The sequence below is a fragment of the Mustela lutreola genome, chromosome 8, assembly GCF_030435805.1.
Source record: "Mustela lutreola isolate mMusLut2 chromosome 8, mMusLut2.pri, whole genome shotgun sequence".
Lineage (NCBI taxonomy): Eukaryota > Metazoa > Chordata > Mammalia > Carnivora > Mustelidae > Mustela > Mustela lutreola.
Window position 1 is genome coordinate 146,823,082 of NC_081297.1, and position 22,704 is coordinate 146,845,785.

Consider the following 22,704-nt stretch of genomic DNA (forward strand, 5'->3'; position numbering starts at 1 on the left):
GGTTCTTAAAGCCTAAGAGAACACAATTCACAATTTTATGCCAGTAGATTTGAAGATGTCTCTGAAATGAGCAATTTTCTATCAAGGTCTCCAACATGATGAAAGTAGAAGGAGGTAATCTGGGATCAAAATGCCATTCATCGTCCCCATTACCTCTTATCAGAAATCGCAGCCAATTAAATTTAACGAGAAAATAATCAGTAGGAGGGTGTCCTCAGCAAGGAGAAAGACGTTTGTTCTTATCCGCCCAGGAAATGTTGCTCTAACTGGAAACCCCAGGAGCGCCAATAGGAAGCTACTTGAAACCATGGCTAATTGGGAGTTGCAGGCAGTAGAAAGAGAGAAGCACCCTGATCAGAGAGCGGGAGGTAAAGGAGACGAAGTTAACCCAAGGAGGCCCAAGAAAGTCACAAGTCCCGAGTGAAGGAAATCCAGAACCTGACCGTCGAGTGGGGCTGGGACTTGCACACGGGGTACCTGTGAGCCGTGACATCACGGAATGTGCCCCTCACAGCCGGGCGCGAAATTCCAGCCAGCGATACTGCTTACCTTGTATTTCTCTGCCTTGCTTACATTCCTGCAAATGTACATTTCTCTCTGCTTAAGTAATTATGTGTAAAACAAAAATGAGAGGAATGTATATTAAAATCTGAGAGCTCTTTCTGTAAGTAGGTGGAAAATGCCAGGTTCTTTTGTTGTTTCCTTCATGCTCTATTTTCCACATTTTTGACAGGGAACACATATTACTCTTTAAAAATAGAACAAATCAGTAAATGATTTATGAAAAGTGAAATTCATGACCTAAGAAGTGAGTATAAGTAGCCTGCAATTTTTTGAAAAGGGACAGTGATGAGGGATATCTCACTCTGTCAACTATTTAAAATCAAAGCCAGGGGCGCCTGGGTGGCTCAGTCGGTTAAGCATCTGACTCTTGATCTCGGCTCAGGTCATGATCTCAAGGTGACTTCAGGCTCCACGGTGGACTCCAGGCTGGGCTTGGAGCCTAATTTAAGAAATTAAAATTAAAAAAAAATTAAAATCAAATCAAAAGCCATATGAATCATGGACATAAAACGTATTTCTCTTCTTCATTGTTTTAAAAAGTCAATTCATGTTTTAGGATGTAGAAAGCAGGAAGAGAACACCACTCACAACCCAGCAATGAGAAAAAGCAGCATAATCACCAAATCCGTTTGTCTTGAACCTGTGTGAGAGCTAGGACCACAAGGAAATGAAGGGAAGTGACTTTGAATTTCAGCCAGCCCTTCCACAGAGAGATGAGACATGGTGGCTATTGATCTTTTAACGGAGCATGGAGAAAATAGCCCTAAGGACAGGTAAGGAGGAAACAGCTAACACTCTACTAAATTCATAAAGGTCACCCCTGGGGTAGCTTGACTGTTTAGCATAACCAGGAGCCCCAGACTCAGAGAAGGCCCCTCTCAGTGCCCATGAATGACAGTGGGACAGCAGCAGGACACCAGGGACAGTGACCCTTTCTCTCCTACTCGACCATGCAGAGCACCTCCCTTCCCCACACCCAGCCATGGAAGACCCACTGGTGGGGGAAGAGAACAAAAGATCTCTTCCATCCAATGACCCTGGAAGAAGAGCAAATTTAACCCAAAATAAGCAGAAGGGAGGAAAGAATCAAAGCAAGAGCAGAAATCAATGGCGTGGGGAACAGAAACACGGAGTGAATCAATGAAATTAAAAAAAAAAAAAAGGGACTTTGCAAAGATAATGCAATTGACAGACCTCTAATTAGGATGATCAAAAAAAGAAGACACAAACCAGGAATAGCATGCACCAATAGTATACAGACTTCAAAAAGATAAAAAAGGGATATTAGGAAGAACTCCATGCAAACAAACTTGCTAACTTCCATGAAGTGGATAAATTCCTTGAAAGATACGCACGACCGAATCTCACTAAAGAAGAAAATCAATGACCAAGTAGTTCAGTTGGTCCACTAAAGCAATGGAATCCATGATCAAAAACCTTTTGACTCTGAAGACAACTTCAGGACCAGATGGTTTCATCTCAGTTTTCTATCTAACAGTTAAGGAAGAAGGAATGCAATCACACACAAATGCTTTCAGAAAACAAAGAGGGGACAGCCCCCTTCCTGTTTAATGAGGTAAGCATCACCCCAATAAGAGACATTGCAGAAAAGACAATCACAGACCAATATCTTTACTCATAACAAATACAAAAGATACTTCAAAAATATTAGCAAGTTGGGCACCTGGGTGGCTCAGTGGGTTGGGCCTCTGCCTTCGGCTCGAGTCGTGATTTCAGAGTCCTGGGATGGAGCCCCACATCGGGCTCTCTGCTCAGTGAGGAGCCTGCTTCCCCACACCCCACCTGCCTCTCTGCCTACTTGGGATCTCTCTCTATCAAATAAATAAATAAAATTTTAAAAAAATATATTAGCAAGTCAGATACAATATTTTACAAAAAGGATAATTTTCAATTACCCAAAATGTATTTAACTCAAAATAATAGGGTTGGTTTATCATTGGAAATTCACTCAGTTTGATTCACCATGTTACCAGAAGAAAAGAGGGGGGAAAAATGATTGTCTAAATCACAGAGAAAGCATTTAACATTTCTTCAACATCCATTCCTAATTTTAAAAAAATAAAAATAAAATTTTTAAAAAACTCTTGAAAATTTAAAAAGTTCCTCTCACAGAGGGAGAGATGGAAATTTCATGAGTCTGACAAAGACCACCATGTGAGAAACTGTCTGCTTAACACCATCACACATAGTGGTAAAATATTAACCATGTGCCCCCAAAGATCAGCACTCGGGCAAGGCTATTTACTCTCATGACCCATGTATAACACTGTACTAGAATTCACTGCAGTGCAAAACGGCCAGAAAGAGAAATAAAATGCACACAGAATGAAAAGACAAACTGAAACTCTCTTTATTCAGGCGACATGATCACATATGTAGAAAGTCCTAAGGAGTTTGGGGAAATGTCTACCAGAACTACTAAATGAATTTAACAGAGTCACAGAATAAAAGCAAATATAAAGCTCAGCTTTGGTCCTATGCATTAACTACAAACAATTGCAAAATGAAATTTTTCCAGAGAGTCCATTTGCAAGAGCATCAAGAATCATAAAATCCTTGGGAATACATGTGTAAGGGTCACTGACTAAAAACCACAGAACTACTGGGAAAAAGGAAAGAAGTCCTGAATTAACTGGGAGAGAAACCGCATTCCTGTATCAAACTCAATATTAGTAAAATGTCAGTCCTTAAGTGCTTTCCTCTGCAATTCAATTCCTCGCCAATCATTGTCCCAGCAGGCTTCATTAATAGAAATTGATGAAATGATTCTAAAATGTATATGGAAATGAAAAAGACCTAACATAAATCTATGATGATAGAAATGTTCTACTGAGCACTGTAAATGTGATTATTGTATCTGAGGAACTAAATCTTTCACTTTACTTTATTTCAATATTTTTTAAAGATTTTATTCATTTGACACAGAGAGAGAGAGAGAGAATGAGAGAGAGCAGAAGCAGGGGAGCATCAGACAGAAGGAGAAGGAGAAGCAGGCTCCCTGCTGAGCAGGGAGCCCTATGCAGGACTCAGTCCCAGGACTCTGGGATCATGATCTGAGCTGAAGGTACGTGCTAAACTGACTGAGCCACCCAGGCGCCCCTAATATCAATAATTAGAGGTGACACACTGCACAGCACAGACCTGGATTGTCCAAAGCAATCTGGAAAAGCGAGAACAGAATTCATACTCCCTGGGTTCAAAGCTTACTACAAAGTCACAGTAATGAAGATAGCATGGAACAGACAAATGGATTTATGGAATAGAACGAAGAGTCCAGAAGCAGACCAACTATATTTGCCCACTGGAATTAGACAAAGTCACTAAAGCAATCCAATGGAGAAACAAAGTTTTCCAACAGGTGACTCTAAAAACAACTGGATATCCATATGGAAAAAAAAATTTTTCAACCTGATAACATCCACAAAATATTTACTTGAGATGAATCAGAAATCTATGTGTAAAAGTCAGAACTGTATTTTTTTAGATGAAATTGCAGAATATCTTTGGTGCCCTTGGATTGATAAGTTTTTAGAACTGGGGAGGGGAAACACTCGGGAAATTTCTGGGCGATGATGTTCAGCGTCTTGTGAGGGGCTTGGCTGGCAGCTGTGCACGCATAATTCACCAAATCCCATACTTAAGACTGATGGTTTCATTGTGAATTACTCCCCCTCCCCCAATTAAAAAAAAAAAAGAAAAAACCATAAACAAACATCAGTATCTTCTTGGTGACATGCATGCCGAAGCTTTTTTTTTTTTTTTTAATACTTTATTTGTTTATTTGACAGAGAGCTAGAGAGAGAGCACAAGCAAGCAGAGCGGCAGGGAGAGGGGGAGAGAGAGAAGCAGGCTATCCGCTGAGCAGGAAGCCCGATGCGGGGCTCGATCCCAGGACCCTGGAATCATGACCCGAGCCGAAGGCAGCTGCTCAACCAACCGAGCCACCCGGGCACCCCATGCCGAAGCTTTTTGAAGTGAAATATCCTCATATCTTGAACCTACTCTGCTACACATTAAAAGTGAGGTGTATTAAGGATGGGTAGATAGATGGATGGATATGTGATAAAGGAAATGTAGCAAAATGTTAATTATAGGGGCACCTGGGTGGCTCAGTGGGTTAAAACTCTGCCTTCAGCTTAGGTCATGATCTCAGGGTCCTGGGATGGAGCCCCACATTGGGCTCTCTGCTCAGCATGGAACTTACTTCCCCCAACTCTCTCTCTGCCTGCCTCTCTGCCTACTTGTGTTCTCTTTCTTTCTGTCAAATAGATAAATAAAACCTTTTTTAAAATTTTAAAAATTTTTAAAAATTTAAAAAAATTTTTAAAATGTTAATTATAGAATTTAGTTGGTGGATATATGGATGTTTGCTATCCAGTTTTCTTTCCAACTTTTAGGTATGTTGGAAATTTTTAAATAATAAGGAAATATTGGGGGGGGGGAACGAAAGTATACTGATGGCTGGCAAAAAAAAAAAAAAAAAAAAAGAAGAAGAAGAAAAAAGAAAAAAGCTCAACATCACTAGAAATCAAGGAAATGTAAACTAAAGCCATTATGAGATGCTATTACAAGCCTACCAGAATGGCTGAAATTAGACAGAAAGGGACATCAACACGAACCCTTATACACACCTAACACCAGCATTAATGGAGCAAAAGCTCTGGAAAACAGGTTGCCAGTTTCTTATAAGCCGTACACCTCACCTATGACTCCGCGGTTCGGCCCTAGGTATTTACCCCAGGTAAATGCAAACACAGATGCACAAAAAGACTACTGTAGAACTGCTCATAGCAACTTGATTCATGTCGGCTCAAACTCAAAATGGCCTAGGTGTCCATGAACATGGTCTACCCGTAGAAGCCCTGCTCAGCAGTAAAGCAAGAATGAACAGCTAACACACGTGCCAACATGCACGAATCTCAGACACATCGTAATGAGGAGAAGGCACCTGAATACAGGAGTGCAGGTTCTAGGATTCATGTACATTAAGTGGCAGAACAGCCAAAGCTAATCTATGGACCTAGGAATTGAAACAGGGGCTGTAGGGACAAGGGGCGGCTGCCTGGCAGAGGCACAGGGAACTCTCCAGAGTCATGGAAATATTCTAGATCTCGATTTTGGGGGTGGTTACCTGGGTGATACACTTGTCAAAACACATCAAAGAAAAAAATACACGTCAAAGAATGAATTTATGTTCTGTTTATTTCACTGCATGTAAATTATACCTTGATTTTAAAAAAGAATACTATATCTATATCTATCTATATAATGGTATATATATATTTTCTATATCTAGCATATATATATATCACAGGCTAGGGAAGAATAGCTATGAAAGTTACATACCTTCAAATAATGACGTATTATGAAATCATTAGCTTATTTTCAACACCATGGTAAAACGTGCATCATAGTAGGTCAGTTTGATGCAGAACATTAAATTGTATATTCATTGTAATCCCAAACTGGAAAAAAAAAAAGCTATTTGCTTGAGTCTAAGATGCTATTGATTTTAAGACTAACACAGATCTTAATAACTTCTCCTCTCTAGGGCCTCAATGAAGTTTGAGTCCACGTCCCCTTTTACCTCCTTGGCCGTTTGCTAGGTTATCAGGTCCTTGGGGGTCACATCTACCCTCCTTCCCGGATGGGACATACAGGTGGCTTTATTGTTCTTCCCTCATGAGGACGGCATCTCTGTCTTACCATGACCTCTTCAGTTCCAGAACAGAGTCTGGGATACAGCAGGTGCCCAGTCCATGTGTGTTATTGTGGTTATTTTTCTCGTCCAGATTCTGAAGGTTCTTCCAAACCACTCCAGGAAGTTGGAATGTTCAGGGTAGCATCCCTTTAACGTGCTGTTTTTCATGGCCTCAAAGCTCCTGTAGGATTGGGAACACCAGTGTTTTCTCTGCTTTCCCTGGTTTGTTATTTTATAGCTTTGTGAAGTTTTTCATGATATAAGTAAACTATGTGTAACCGGTTTTTTGAGGAGTCTCCTCTTGTCAGGAATGTAAATAGAAACAATTTTATTTCTTCCAAACCCCAATCCAAGTGGGATTTGCTGAACCCCTTCCCTGCTAGGTAGGAGGTCCCTTAATGACACCTTGGCTAGACTCCAAGGTCTGCTTGTCATTTGTGTCTGTAGAGCAGTCTCTTGGTGTTTAAGACTAAGCTCTGTTTATTTCTAAAGAATGTTCAACACAAACACAATGGGGCTTGTCCCCTTCCTTCTCCCCAGAGCTGGTTAGAGCTTTCAGGGAGGGGGGCTGCTGGTGGCTCGGAGGGGCTGTAGAGGCCTTCTCTCATCTGGACCTCACTCAGCCTGGCCAGGCCACGTTCATGCATGTGTCAGGGCAGCTCAGGGGAAGAGGGCACAGGGGAGTGACTCTTCACTCCACCTGGGCTGGCCGCCCCCTCCCTCCTCCCATCTACCCACCTCTGTGGGCTGGTACACACAGGGGCAGTCACACTCACTGCGCCGATGCACACACCCTGAGAGCACCAGGTGGCTCGCCCCCAAAACTGTGACTCAGGGCCCAGGTCTCCTCCATTATATTCATCTGCCATCTGCACTTACAGGACTTTCAAGGTCACCTTGGCCATGAGCATTGATCCAACTGGCAGAAGGGGAAAGATCACAGAGGTCCCCTCTCACCCAGTGGGAAAAGAGGCCTTTTTTATATTTATTTATTTATTTATTTATTGTCCAGGAAGGAGAGAAAACAGGTTTGGGAAACACCCAGCCAGTCTATGCAAGTTTTGGTCCTAGCGGAATGGCTAATCTAAGAAATCCCTTCAGGTGTGGGCGCTGATGGCTTGTCGGTAGCTGTCTGAGCCCAGAAAATGTAGTTTATTCATTTACAACAGGGAAAGCCCAGCTCAATATCCTGGTACAGTGAATATCTTGAAATTAAATGGATTTAATTGACAGGTGGAGGCTCTAGTGGATGTCCTGAGCCTGAGATGGCCATTGGAGACTCGTGGGCAAATCGCATGAGCCTTTCCTCTTGTTGAAAATGCTGAGATATGACCCGAGAGAGGGGACAGTTTCTATCAGTTTTCACTGGGGTGCCTGATTCGTGACCAGCAGGTTTCTGGGGACACATTACTACTGGGAATCCAGAAGACTCCACAGCTAAATCCAGAAGCCATGGGACCTAGGGAAAGACCACTGACAGAGGGGCAGGAGCTGGCCAAGTCCCCAGAGCCGCTTGTGATGAGGGCGGTGGTCTGTCGCCTAGGGGTCTGGGGAGGCTGTGGAAGAAAGCTGGGGTCACAGGCTGCTTCCTAACCCCAGAGGTCACCTGGTGGGGTGGGGTGGGGTGGGGTGGGGTGGGGGGTTCTCAGGAGCGGGGGCTGCGGTAGACGAGTGCCTGGGGAAGGGGGAGAGCAGCCACACTCGCCTCAAGTCAGCACCGGCACTGGAGACAGGGGTGGGTTTCCGACGGCGTCCAATGCCGACCAGCAACAGGACAGAGGAGCACCGGACGCCGAGCCCCAGGGTCTGACTGCCCCGGGCCCGGCAGCCACGCCGTGGGGTTCACCAGCCACAGAAGCCCCCGGGGACCAGAATCTAATCCGGGTTCCGCCTGCGGCCCCCCAGAGCAGTGTGAAGTCAGGCAGACCAAGGGGCTCCTCCCAGCCTCCGCCCGTGTGCTCAGAGAAGGCGAAGTTACAAAGTGTTAGAAAGTCGTGGATAAGGGAAGGGATGAGAGGATATGAAAATCCAAGACGATCAACTTGAAAACTTAGGAAAACATGACGGTTTCTCTAAGACGGCAACGTAAACAATAGTGCAACAGCAGTATCTAACCAATAGCACAGGTAACCCACCTGGAAAAAAAGAAAAGCTTCTGGCTGCAGCTGTGGTGGGGGGACCCGGCGGGACTCTGAGCCCAGACGCCAGGAGCGCCTGCCCCTCTGGGTCTCTGGGCCGCGGTGGGCCTCCTGGACCTGGGCCCCAGTGGGGGGCACATCCCCGACCACACACGCAGACACGAGGCTGGAGGTGTTCCAGGCCCCGCTCCCTGACAGGCGCACGCGGCTCCCAGTTCTCACGGCCTTTCCCAGTTGCGAGGAGATGTCTTCATTTCCAGTCCGAAGAAATGTCCCTTCATTATTCTCAAATGTTTCCATCCACACAACCGATGGTGTGTGGTGTGTGTGCCGCGTGGGTGTGCGTGGTGTGGTATGTGTGTATATGCTGTGGGTGTGTGATGTGTGGCACGAGTGTGTGTGGGGGGTAGGTGTGTGTGGTGTGCAGGTGGTGTGTGAGTGTGTGGGAGTTTGTGTATGGGGTGTGGGTGTGCAGGTATGGTGTAGTGTCTGTGTGTGGTGTGTGTGTGGTGTGGTTGTTTATGGTGCGTGTGCAATGTGGGTGTGTGGCATGTGTGTGTATATGTGGTGTGTATGTGTGGTGTGTGTGCAGTATGGCTGTGTGGCCTGTGTGTGGTGTGGGTGTGTATGTGGTGTGAGTGGGTGTGCGGTGTGTCGTGTGCGTGTGTGAGTGGTGTAGGTGTATGTGTGGTGAGCACATGGTGTGTGGTATGTGTGTAGTGTATGTGGTGTGTGAGTGGTGTGTGTGGTGTGTGTGTGTGCTGCTGGCAGTGGTCTCTCTTCATGTGCTTGGAACTGAAGGGAGAGCATCCAGTACAAATGGGTCATAACCCAGCACATGGCCCCCTCGCTCCAGCACGACGGCCGCGGGCACAGGGAAGAGCCCAGACGGGCAGTGGTTAAGAGACAGGTTAAGAGGAATCCAGGGACCAGGCTCAGGTCCCAGAAATGGCCCCAGCAGCTGTGTGACGGTGGACCAGTCGCTTACCCACTCTGGCTCTGGTTCCTGGTCCATCAGGCGGCGTGGTGACACGCCCCGTCCGGGCGGGCGGCGGGAGGACTAAGTGAGAGAGACACGGGGCTGGCACTGCACAGACCCCGTAGTGGACGCCCAGGAAAACCCAGCTACTGTGCTTCCCGTTCCAGTCAGGAGCAAGACGTCCGGCAGCAGTAACACCAGCGAACATTGTCTGGGAAGCTCCAGAAGCTGAAGGAGGAGGAGGAGACAATGTCTGAAGGATGGGACGGACTGTCACGGGCCACTGTCCCCAGGACACGGACTCTGACACAGAGGTTCACCTGCAGGGAGTTCATTGGGAAGTGGTCTCTGGTCGACACCGACAGAGAGTGAAGGAAGCAGGACCGGGCAGAGCGCCAAGCTGGGCTGTGTCACGGTCACTAGGCCTTGGTCAGTGTCGCAAAGAGCTTGGGGGCGGGGTTGCCCCACGTTGACCAGTGCTTGGTGCGTGCTGTCAGAGGGAAGGAGGCATGGCCCCGGGTGAGGTGGTGGCTTCACCTGAAGGTGAGTCTGGGGAAGAACCACGGCTGAGAGGGTCGGTCACCAACCCTCCCGGTGCTCGAATGATGAGCCCTTCAGTCCTGGCAGGGAAGCTGGGGACTCACAGCCTCTGTTCCTGGAGCAGAATGTCACCATTGGCAGGAGACGCTTATGGGGTCTGTGAAAACGGGAAGGAATCACCTGGAAAGCCGCACAGGCTACTCCGCGCTCAGCGGAATGGTCACATAGAATCCCGGTCCATCTCTGCTGTGTGTCAGCTGTGACCTCGCAGTCAGTATAAAGCACCTGGCGATGGGAGCAGAGGGGGCGGAGAGCCACACTTCCAAGGAAACACGTAGCTGCTGCGATGTTTGCTGCAACACCACGCAACCATGACAAAAGTCGTCAACGAGGTACATCCCAAAAGCAAGGGCTAGTTGGAGTCAAGGGAGGCAAATCAGGAGACAGGATATTATTCATTTATCTGGCGCACTTTCGGTAAATGTCATGGCGTTGTCAGGTTCTCATCATTATTATGTGGGACAAATAAGCCCAGAGCAGGCTGATAAGAAATATAGACAGTACGATCCTGTCCCATAAGAAAACAGGACGGAGGGGTGTGGCACCTGCTGGAGGTTCTAGTTTTCCTCGGCAGGTGGCCTGGGTGTCGTGGACCCAAGACTCCCAGCTGTTGTCTGTTAGGATGTTCTTCTGGCCAACCCCTGAACGTGTCCCCAGGTGGCTCCTCTGTGAGCCCCCCAGGGCTGGGTGCCAGGGACACCACACATTGGACATCAGCTCTGCCCTCAAGGGGCACGGGGTCTAGTGGGGGAGAAAAGCAGAATCTCACTAACATGGCATGTTGGTTTTTAATAGCTATAAGGCTGTCAAGCTGTGAGGGTATTGTTCAAGGAGGGCTTCTAAGAGAGGAAATCTGACCCTGGTCTTCCCACAGGACTAAGAGCCTGAGGGGAGGCAGGGGGACCAAAGTGGTCAGGGGTTGGGACCCAAAGCTAAGCAGACCGAGGGTTGTGCAGGAGAAGCCTTGGAAGGCCTTGGTGGAGGCTTTCATCATTGGTGGGGATGAAGAAGAGAAGGCAGGGGTCGCAGCCGGCGCTCACTGGGAGCGAGACTCAGCGGGCCCTGGGGTGGAATTCTCCTAGGCTGGGTACACGGGAGCTGAAAGCAAAAGCAGGTGTTGCGTGGTCGCCGAAGATGCAGGCGCTGTCCCGACCCAGGCTCCTGGTCTCAAGCCTCGAACTGGGTCCCACAGGGGAGTTGGCCGGCGGCGGGGCTCAGCTCCAGGCCTCCACGGTCAGGAGGAGCGGGTGGCTGGGCCCTTGTGAACCTCTTAGGACCAGACATCTAGGACCCACCTAGGGCGCTACGTGTGCTCTATATGCTTTTCCGTAGCAGAAGACACTGACTTGGCAATAGGCTAGCCAGTTGGGGGACAGGTTTTAAACCCCATTCCTAGGGGCGCCTGGTTAAAGTCTCTGCCTTCGGCTCAGGTCATGATCCCAGGGTCCTGGGATCGAGCCCAGCATCGGGCTCTCTGCTCAGCAGGGAGCCTGCTTCCTCCCCCCCGCCCCTCTGCCTGCCTCTCTGCCTACTTGTGATCTCTCTCTTTCTCTCTCTCTCTGTCAAATAAATAAATAAACTCTTAACCAAAAAAAATAAAAAAATAAAAAAGACCTTTAAACCCCGTTCCTAAACCACCACCTGTCCTAGAGAAGCCATGATGGAAACCCCCAGGCCGGGGAGGCAGGAGGCTGAGGTCTTGGGCCAGTAGGAGGACAGCACACCGGCTCGCAGCTCTCCATCCCGCCCGCCGTTCACCAAAGCAGCGATGTCTCTCCGAGCTCTGCACCTATTACCAAGATTTTGGGAAACCTTAGAATTAATTTTTAAGTTCCTCTGGTGGGAAAGAGTAAGGAAACCTGAAGAAGGGGAGCCCTCCTAGATAGATAGGAATACAAATGGTAAGACCGAAGTCATTTTAAAAAGAGAGGCAGAGGGAAGTCAGTGGATCGATAGGTAATAGAAAAGCCGGTCCTAAAATAAGACTTTCAGATGTGATGAAGGAAACCCATGTCAATGCGATGGAAAGAATTTATGATCTCAGGATGTTTAAGTATTTGGGGGGGAAAAGGTCACTTTAGAGTCTCACCTCACACTCCGTGCCAGACTAATTCCAGAACCAACTTTATTAATTCTAGAGGGAAAGAGAGACCTAACGTTGAAAACACTGAGAGGGGTGCCTGGGTGGCTCAGTGGTTAAGCGTCTGCCTTTGACTCAGGTCATGATCCCAGCGTCCTGGGATCGAGCCCCACGTCAGGCTCCCTGTTCAGTGGGGAGTCTGCTTCTCCCCCGCCCCCACCCCACTCATGCTCGCTCCCTCTCAAATAAATCTTCAAAAAATTTTAAAAAATAGAACACTGAAAGCAAGGGCCCAATGCAGGCATCGACTGGCCCTTCTAGTCTCTGCTCTTCTCAGATGAGTGGTTTTGAGTGGGCAGGACCCTCATAGGGGGTCTGTGAGGTAAAATTGGCTTTGTGATAATGCTCGAATGTTCTCTGCTTTCCCACTCTATCTCAGAGTCCCCAGTGGAATTTTTCAGAAGCTACGTGAGAAGTGATCTTGCAAAAGATTGAGCGCAGAAGTGGGTGTGAGACTCCAGCTGTCTTCTACTGAGTCAGGCATTAAAGAAATTTGTAAAAAGGGAGAGCAGTGTCACTCTTCTCACTTTTTGTGTGTTGGGAAATAGTTTTTCTTAAAATACGCTATTTATGTTGTCTGTAATGTGCTTATTTTCAAAATAATATTTTCATTCTCCATTTTAAAATGGTAAATGTTGAAGAGTCAAATCTATGTAAGCAGAAGCTAGGGGGTCCTAAGTGATTTTTAACGGCGCAAAGGGATTCTGAGACTCGGCTGGAGAACTGCTCTCGGTCCGCAGGCACGGGGGCTGGGCCTCGTTCTACTCCTCCACAGACCTCCAGCGCCCAGCGCATCCATGCAGCAAGCTGGCAAAGGTTTACGGGGTGCCTACCACATCATGTGGCTACAGGCACGATGACACAGCCATGAGCCAAAGGGACAAACATATGTGTCCACGCCATGTTGCTGCTGGGAGTCTAGGGGCACTGTGCCCAACGAGAGAGTGGATCGGCCATGGAGGAATTCAAAATGTCAGTGACACACACACAGAAGTAAAGAGCTGGACACACGGGCAGCAAATATGACACACGACAGGTTAATATCTTTAATATAGAACGAGCTCATACAAATTTATCAGACCCCAGTAGATAAGAGCAAAGGACACTGACCATCCACAGGAGAGGAAACACAACTGCTTAACATGGAGAGATGTTCTACTTTGCTAGAAAGCAAAGAAATGCAAACTGAAACACAGGTATGTTTCATCATCGGGCCAGCAAGCCTCGCCAGAGGATACGACTCAGAGCTGGCAAGACGGTCCGACAGGCACGTGCGTCCTTGCTGGCGGCAGTGTCGATGGATACAAACATTGCTGGACACCATTCCGTCGATATGTCATAAGGGGCTCAAAGGTTTTCATATCAATCCAATAATCCCACCTCTGAGAATCTATCCTAAGGAAATAACTTGACGTTGGGGAAAAGCGTTATGTACGAAGAAATTCTTCCATTTCTCGTGGTGGGAGATTAGGTGACGAACGGCATGGGTGATCAGGCGTGGGCACTACTGTCCGTCTACGTGGCGGGAGGACACGGCCAGTTCAAACGCAGATTAGTACTAACGTGTAATGGGGAAGTCCCCTGATAGAAGTGAAAACACCCACACAGCACTGTTTCATTACAGAAGGTAGTTATCACCACTACGTCGCAACAAAAAGAAGAAAAACCATGATGGGTGCGGGGAGAAAGGAGGGGCCTGGCAGGAGAGCCACCAAAATGTTACGACTTTGCTCTTCTCAAGTTCTACCTTCTTCTCCAACATTTCTGTAAGGTGTAGTTTGCTCTGACCGTGAAAAGACCTGGTGCCTTGTCACTTTCCGTGGAGTTAGTGATGTCGCAGTGAGCCGCGAGGGCCCCTCCCATTTCCTCCACGGAGTCTACGCTGTACGGCCACCACCACTCCCCATGTCAGGACCCCAAGAGATGCCATGGGGTCACCAGTCCTCTCCACAGTGGCCCTGTCCTACAACCAATCCTCTCCTGACACGGGCAAGCTACCGCTGTTGGCCCAGTGAGGGGCTCTGCCCTGCCTTCTGCAGAATCGTCCTGACCTCAGCTCTAAGCGCCCGTCTAAGGCTTTGCAGGCACCGGAGAGCTGAGTTTGCTGGCAAGCATCTCCATCTCCTCCCCCTCCTCCCACCCAAAGTCCTCTGCAGCAGGTGGTCCCCGGGGATCCCTTTCATCCGACTGCAGGACTTGCACCCTTAAGGTAGCCTAAGTAGGTCGTGCCCACCTGTCCCTCACATTCCTCCCCTATGGGCCGAACTGCCAGGACTGGTCACCCAGCAAGTGGCCTGTCACACTTGGCGGCAGGGACCCACACGCCAGGAAAAGTCATACCAGCACCTTCTCGGAGGTCCTGCGCCCCCGTCATTACTCACTCATCGTATACTTACCTGCGACCCACAAACCAGGTCTTTGCTTTTTCCTAGACATCACGGAAATGCTTTAGGACACTAAGCCCAAGGTCACACTCTACATTCGGCCAGGAGGTCACCACTGATTCTAAATTCCATCTCAAACGATGCCCTGTTATGCCATGAGGCTTACTTACCAGGTGGGCTATCAGGTAGACCGGAAAAACCACAGTATAGTTCAAATAATGTCCACACCATGAAAGATATAACACTTCCCCTCACATGCACGGTTTAACACTACTAACTGCCTGTCCCTCCTATACATCAATAGCTGTCCTCTTAAATCGAGAGAACTCCCAACCGGAGTCTGTACAACGCCGCTCCCCTCCCCCACTTCCTTCTCCAGCTTGACCCTCCCGGTCCCACCGTCTGGCTCTGGGCTGCACGGAGCGCGGGTCTCACCCTCTTCCACTGGGAACTCGGGCGTCTTCCACGGGAGCCACGTGGGGCCTCTTCTGAGTCTGACAGGGCAACCCCCCGAGCCTCTCATCTACCCCCTTGCCAAGCTGCCGGAAGCGGTCCAGGGCGCAGATGAAGCGACAGCACCACAACCAGGCCCACGAGCAGAAGCCCCAGCGGCCCAAACACAACTCCCGGAACCGAAGGGAGCTGGAGCAGCGGCCTGGACGGGGCGCGACCCCCCCACGGCAGAGGCCGGATCACGGGGCGGACAGGCAGCACGCCAGCCTGGCCCTCCGCGGCCGTGCCCTGCTGCGCTCCGAGGCACAGAGCCAGGGCTGCATGCCACGCAAGCGCAGGAGGACTTCTGTGCCACATGGGTAGGCCCAGGGGTCGGTGAGATGGCAGTTCCCGTCCTGCTTCCATGCGGGGTCTCTCGCCCTCAGCGGGCTGGGGCCCCATGGCAACCTTCAGGGTGCCTCCTACCCCCCCGCAGGCATCCTGTCCACTCTCCCCGCCCTGGGGTCTGCACCCCTGCATCCACAGCCCCTCCGCCTAGCAGGCAGACAGTAGAGCACTGAGCACAAAGAGAAAGGGATCTGTACACCCCCCACTAGAGGTCCCCCCCCCAGAATGATGGCCCCACTGTGTGTCCTCCCCTCCCCCCATTCATGCTTGATGAGCACCATGGTCCCACTGGAACAGCCTTGGCTGGAATCCAGGGGGCCTGAAGCCTGTATTCAGGCAGTTCTTCAGCAGGGCAACTGGGCTAACAGAGTTTACAATGAGTGGGTGGCAGTGGTCCACGAACCCCAGCAGCCACTGAATGTCCTTGACCTTGCAAGGCAGTGGCTGCTTTAAGAACGCAGTCACTGTCCCCAGCATCATCAAAACTCTCAGGAAGAATGGATGGACCCTAGGACCCAACCTCTGGGTGTCCCAAGACAGAGGTCTTCGGGTGGGTGCAGAGACTAGCCTTCGGCCGTCAAGCCAGGACCATTCGGATAGGGCAGATGGACCCAGGATAAGATGCCTCATCTTCCCCATGGTCCAGGCAGTCATGTAAATGCGGTTCATTTGGCATTAAATATGGCGAGAGCATCATGGTCCAAAGGGCTTGGCCAAGTCTCCTTTAGAAAGTGATTTCTGGGTGTTCCCTATGAGGAACCAAAAAGGCCATCCACCATCACAGGTGTAGCGTTGTCCCTTGGAATTTGGACCCAAGTGCCAGTTCTGTCCTGTCCCCACATTAGGACCAAGGCAGACTGCAGCTCTTTCCCGTTACAAACGCCACAGAGGCCCTGGTGTGGCCATCAGAGGCAAATACTCCTTCCTTAAGTGCTTAATGATGCATCCCAGAGGATTTGGGTCTCAAGCTAGGAGTCCCTGTTTTCTTAGACAAAGCCTAGACACCCGATGGGACAGCCCAGGCACGCTACACACAGCTTTGGAGACCTAGAGGTGGTGTGGGTGGCCAAGTGGGCCAAGGTGAAGGCCACATGTCGTCTGGAGACGGGAACAGGTCTCGAGCTAGACAGGCCTCCCACCAAGTGATGGGGGCAGAGGCGGGGCAGGGGGTGGGGGGACCACACAAGCTGGCGGTGGCAGTTCTTACTGGGGCACCCGCCCCCCCTCAGCCCACCATGGGCCACAGGGATGTACACGAACAGGCCACCTGTGGTGGCTCCATGGAACCGCTCAGCGATCCCGAGTCACAGTGACTTCCTGCAGCAGGCCAGTTCCAGATTCCAGAATGCCCAGCGCTGTCAGAACGCTGCAACTAAAGCCAAGCATTTCTGCAGGTGCATCCTCTGGGGGCTTTCCCAGTGGCGACAACGGGACATACCGACTGTGGGTTCCCGCGAGGAGTGAAGCCTGCCCACCAGAAATGCTTGTGCCACACTCCCAGCAGGGAACACTTGGCCACCGCAGCAGAGTCGAGCCCCCCACCCCCCAGGCCTCCACCTGCTATTCCAGGGCCTGGCAGGGATGGTGATCAGCTGCGGGTGTGAAGCCAGACTCCCCGCCCCCACGTACCCAAAACACACCACCAGCCTGGCCAAAGTGGCTCCCCTCTGTCATCAGCAGGGAGCTGCCATGGGGGCCTGCACAGGGTAGAGCGAGAGCGTCCGTGAACCTTATCAGGCTGGGAGAGATCTGCCCAAATGATCCGCAGCGGGCTGTGGGGTCACGGTGGCCGAGCAGCAGAGCTGCGGTCCCCAGGAGAGCGGGGTCTGCAAGCAAGACAGGGGAAGCATGCACTGTGGGTCCAAAGCTAGCACAGATCACTGGGAAGGAAGGTGGGTCACGGGGCGCCCAAGAGTGATTAAGGAAGATCTCCTTATGGAACAGGTCTGGAGAGGCAGGGAGGAAGGTCTTCAAACAAGGGCGACGCTGTTGTATGGACACTTCTTCTACGTTGCAAAGGGCGTATGCTGTCTGCGTCGCTGCAGAGGCGACCCAGGCGGTGGCCGAATCTTAAAGGTTCCGTGCTCGTGTGGGCAGAGCCGGAGCTGGACTAGTCCCACTGGAGGCTGGATGCACGGGGCAAGGCCCTGTGCCCGTGGCAGCCAGCTGGCGACAGAGCATCTGCCGCTCGCGCACTGCCCGGTTAGAGGCAGAAGTCTTCCTGATCTGCGCGCGCCGCGCGTGCCGCAGTGGAGACTTGTAGGTTCTCCGCAACTCTGCCAGGAATCCCTGATAGTTGTTTCGCAAGGGGCTGTCAGGCTGCATGTGGGGGATCGCCCACTTCTCTGCCTCCCCAGTGAGCCGGGACACCAGGAACGCCACTCGCTCAGCCTCACCGGGGAAGCGGGAGGCCTGGAAGATCATGAACCTGTCCATTTGCATCAAGAACCCTGCCAGCTGGCCGGGGTCTCCAGAGAAGGGCTCGGGCAGGGAGGTTGGAGGCGTGGTCATGGGTCGGGTCCCATTGGAGGTAATTGCTGAGATGGGCGGGGTGATCTGCAGCGCCCCCGGAATCCGGGCCCTGGTGCGCAGCAAGGTCAGCTCTGCCATCACGCTCTCCAGCATGTTGGTAAGATTGGCCTTCTCCGCCCGCAGGGTCGAGGCCTCCCGCCTCAGCGCGGAGTTGGTGAGGCGCAGGGAGGTCAGGGTGTCGATGACGTCATCCATTTGGGCATTAGTAGATGCTGCAGAGGCCGGGTTCTCGGCTTTCGATGTCTGGGGTTGAACCATGTTGGCCAGAGGGCTGCCGAAGGCCCGGACGCGGGGGCTGGGAGAAGGGGCTGTGGGTGACCCAGAGCCTGAGCACCTGTGATGCTAGGTTTGGGCAGACCCCGACGGGAATCAGGGTTCCAGGCTGAGCGGCTGGGAAGACCGAACAAGAAGGCGGGGCCGACGGGGCCGAGAGCCGCGCACAGCCGGGACCAGGCAGAGCCGAGGCCGGGCAGGTGGTGCAGGCCCTGGGGGTGCCGACTCCGGAGGCGGCTCCTTTATCGCGGGCCTCTCCGGGCCACGGCGGGCTGCACAGGGGGTCGGGTTGTTCTGCGCCCTGAAGGAGGAAAAGATGTTTTAGAGAAACGTCTGGACTACGTGGAGGGGGGTGGAAGGGAAGGCCGCCGCGCGGGGGGGGCGGGAAGCGGGCGGCGGGCAGGGGCGCCCGGGCCCGGAGCCCCCTCCCCGCGCGAGGCCCGGCGCCCACCTTGCGCAGAACAAAGAGCGGGTGCACCTGCGGCGGCGCGGGGGCCCGGGACCGGCGGCGGGCGCGTACCTGGGTCTCCGCGGCTTCCTCCGCGGCTCCGTCTGCCGCGCCGGCCGCGACCAAGATGGCCCGATCGGGGGACGCGGGCGGGCCGATGAGTCACGGCGGCGGCGGCCCGCGGAACTGCTTCCCGGTCAGGTCAGGCCGGGGCGGCGGCGGGAGGCGGGCGCGGGCGGCCTCGGGCGGGAGCACGAGCGGGCACCGGGGCCGGGGCCGGGGTCGCAGCGGAGGGAGGGCGGGTCGCGGGCGGCCGGGGTGCGGGCGGGGCGGGCGCGGCGGCCGAGGCGGAGGCGGCGGCGGCGGCGGCGGCGGCGGGCGGGCCTCGCGCGGGCCCCGCTGGTTGCCATGGAGATCGCCCGCTCCCGCGTGCGCGGCGGCGGCCGAAGCCCCGCCCCGGAAGTGGTGCGCGCAGCCCCGCCCCCAGGGCTACCGCTCCGCGTCTTCCTGCAGCAGCCAATCAGGGCCGCCCGGGTTCGCCGTTATTTTATTATTAGGATGGATGCCTTCCTGTTTTTGTAATTCTTCCTAAGGCTCCGAGCGGAGCTCTTGTTGTAATTACGTTTTTTTAATGAAACATTCTTTTCCTATTGTAACTTGAATACACATTCAGTATGATACATACTCATTGCAGCATATTTTGATGCCATGGAAGTTGTGAAAAAACAATTTCGTATCCCTCAAGAGTCCCCCCGCCTGAAGAAAACAAATAGTAATATTTCTGTAGTTCCAGTCATTTCTCTTTGATATATTCTATTTCAGAATGCTAATTTTTGTACTTTATGAACTATTATGTAACCTTAAGAGCACACTGAATTTTCAGCATTTTCCCATTAAAGATACTTAAAAGCATGATTTTTCAGTCATTGCCTAGTGTTCCACTGACATCGCATACCGTGCTCCTTTTGACAGATGTCTGTCTTACTTCCTTGTGGAAGTTCTATAAACCTTACTTTGTGTATAAATCCCAGACTTTGTCTGCCAAGTTCTCTAGAGTAATACCCGACAAGTGAAATTGCTGGACCAAAGAGCATGGGATCTGGAGGCTTCTCCTGCTTGACCTTGTTGAGCTGCTTCTGGGTGGTCAATTCCAGGCTGGGGCACAGCCAGAGACAGAAAATACCCACCAGGCCGGTCTTTCTAGGACGTCTTCAAGGAAGCTGAACCACGTGGGGCCCCTGCATTCCTCAGCCAATCCTGGGACAAAGCCAGCTTCTCTCACACCTCCCCAGTTTTCACTTGTATAACACGGGAATTGGAGCATGAGGATGTCAGTACTTCAAGAGGATAGTCTCACAGTGCCCACAACTGTGTGTACCCCAGTATGCCAAAGGGCCACCAAAGGGCGGCCAGCTGAAAACTTCTAGGACCTCAGGCAAGAGAGAAAAGAGAGGAGATGGTGTTTCTTTAAACTGCCTCCAGGAGATCGCACAAAGGAGATGGGGGCTGGAGTCGAATTCATCTGGACTGAGGTCAATGACTTCAAATGCAGAAATTGGCCTGGATTCCATTATCCCTCCCACTTCTCCCAAACACACACAGGAATCCCCGTCCGCTCCTGTGAGCCGCCCTATAGTCTCTGCCTCAGCATCACGTTTGTACTTCACCATAACCCTGAACACTATACACAGAAGGGAAGTGTCTGCTATCATTTCGGTTGTGACTGGCATTGTAAATCCTAAATTCCTGGGTGCACTGAATCGAAGGTACACCCTCGTTTCAGAAATGATGAAACATGAATTTGAAGACACATGTAATTTATTTGTATTTCTCGTTATTTCAAATAGAATATAAAGTGGCATCACATAAAAACAGTGAAATAAAAATGAAAAGAACTTTAAAAATAAGAAAAGTAGGGGCAGAATATTTGGTTTCCCACCCAGATAATTGATGGTTCATGCTCTGAGATAGCTCTGTCCGCTACAGACAGAGAACAATGATGAACTATAGAAAGAAAGTATTGAGAGGATCTGGCTGGGCTCAGAAACAAGATGAACTCCCCTGTGCTCCAGAAACACAAACTGCTGAGTATGGACAAAGCCATGGGCTTGCTGGGCCCTATGCCTTGCCATGATGAGGATGTCATGGTTCTGGAAACAGTATGAGGCTTTCTCTTTGAAACCAAGGGAGAATGGGGTCACCTGTATGTCAGAGAGGAGTCTGAAAAATCTGCTTCAACCATTTCATGCAGGCAAATGCTTCTGTGAAGGTGTAACCTTGGGACAAGGAAGCACACACAGCATCATGGATCCCATGTTCCCTGGCTTGACAAGAAGACCCTGAGGCCCAGGAAGCATGAATTGCTACCACCCATATAAAACCTGCTCTATACTGCAGACCAGACATCACAGGAGCAGCCCCAAACCACTAGACTGGGAAGGAAGGGAGCTCCAGAGGAATGAGTACACAGAGAAGACACTGAGAGAGAGAGAAAGTGAAAGATAGCCTTTTACCCCAAAATGAACCTAAAACTCAAAACTAAAGCCCAGGAAGACATCTAATGCTAAGAATAAGGGCCACTAAAATTAATAATCATAAATTAACTTCCATTGAAACTAATAGAACAGTCTAGAGGGGAAAGATGCTTTAAAGGAAGTATATTTAGGGTCCACAGTGAGAATAATGAAGGAAAAACATTTGTAAAAAGAACAAACATGGAAGGCGGTGGGGGAGGGATCGGGAAGGCAAAAATGTAACAGGGTGAGATAATTATGAAAAGTACCTTCTAAAAGGCAATCAAGTCAACTTCCATTCCCAGGAGGATGGAGTTGGTGCACTCTGCCTTCTTCCTTCAGCAAAGCACAACAGAAAAGAACTGAAAAAGAAAAAAAGAGAGACTTTAAAAATTAGAGAGAGAAAGATTGGCTAGGTTGTTCAGGACCCAAGGACTGACACCGCTGTGGGTTCCTTGAGTCTTCTTTTGTATGATACATCTCAGAGCTGGAGAAGCTGGCAACCTGGATGTGCCCGTGGGGACAGACAGAAATCTCCACTGCTCTCTCAAGCCAAAGATCCAGGAAAGATACAGCCTAAGAAGACAGAAAACTTTTAGACAATACTCAAGCTCTCAAAACTCAAAGGCAAAGACAGAATCTTGAAAGCAACCAAAGAGAAGCAGGTGATTATATATAAAGTATCATCGATAAAATGAACATCTGGTTTCTCATCAGAAACCATGGAAGCCAGAAGGCAGTGGGAGGATAGATTCAAAACACTGAAAGAAAAGACTGTCAACCAAGAATTCTATATTCAGCAAAATCAGCTTTCAAAAATGAAGGAAAAATTAGGACACTCCCACGTAAACAGAAATGGAGACCGTTCATCACCAGCAGACCTGCTTTATGAAAAATAATAAAGGAAGTTCTCAAAAATTTGTAAAAGGAATAAGGAAATTAAAAATGGTACACTAGAAGATATCTATGTTACATGAAAGAAGGCAGTAGTGGAGGAATAGAGAAACAAAAAAATAGAACATATAGAAAACAAAAGAACAGATTTAAATCCTCCTTATCAATAACAGGTTAAACGTAAATGAGTTAAACACTCCAGTTGAAAGGTCAAGATTGACAAAATGAATTTTTAAAAATGATCCAACTCAATGCTGTCTACAAAAGACACACTTTTGATTCAAAGACACAAATTAAATTGAAAGTAAATGAAAGGAAAATGATATATCCTTCAAACCAGGCAAAAGAGAAATTGATTAGCTACAGTAATATCAAACAAAACAGACATTAGGCAAAAATTGTTACTAGAAAAAAAGAAGGACACTTTGTAACGATAAAAAGATCAATCCACTGAGACAACAAATACGAACACATACACACCTAATGACAGTGTCTTGCACTTCAAACCTTATCTACAAATTATAGCCATCAAGAATGGGGGCACCTGGGTGGCTCAGCTCATTAAACGTCTGCCTTCGGCGCAGGTCATGATCTCAGGGTCATGGGATCGAGCCCAACGTCGGGCTCCCTGCTCCGTGGGGAGCCTGCTTCTCCCTTTGCTCCTCCTGCTCCTTGTG

At 50.2% G+C, this 22,704-nt stretch overlaps 1 protein-coding gene across 2 annotated transcripts; it reads right to left on the bottom strand.

Annotated features, from left to right (window-relative positions):
• Nucleotides 1-13,164: 13,164 nt before the first annotated feature.
• Nucleotides 13,165-18,821, bottom strand: RTL6 (retrotransposon Gag like 6). Of its 2 annotated transcripts, none has more exons than XM_059187221.1 (2): nucleotides 18,693-18,821; nucleotides 13,165-18,473 (listed from the first exon to the last, which is right to left on the bottom strand). In XM_059187221.1, exon 2 carries the CDS (start codon nucleotides 18,155-18,157, stop codon nucleotides 17,438-17,440), a length of 720 nt encoding a protein of 239 aa, XP_059043204.1. In that variant the 5' UTR covers nucleotides 18,158-18,473; nucleotides 18,693-18,821; the 3' UTR covers nucleotides 13,165-17,437. The 2 variants fall into 2 exon arrangements, with proteins under 2 accessions (XP_059043204.1, XP_059043205.1); XM_059187222.1 differs by having other exon boundaries at nucleotides 18,624-18,758.
• Between the last annotated feature and the right edge of the window lie 3,883 nt (nucleotides 18,822-22,704).

What these genes read in the sequence shown, in the direction of transcription:
- RTL6 (XM_059187221.1), bottom strand. Translation starts at nt 18,157, where the DNA reads ATGGTTCAACCCCAGACATCGAAAGCCGAGAACCCGGCCTCTGCAGCA.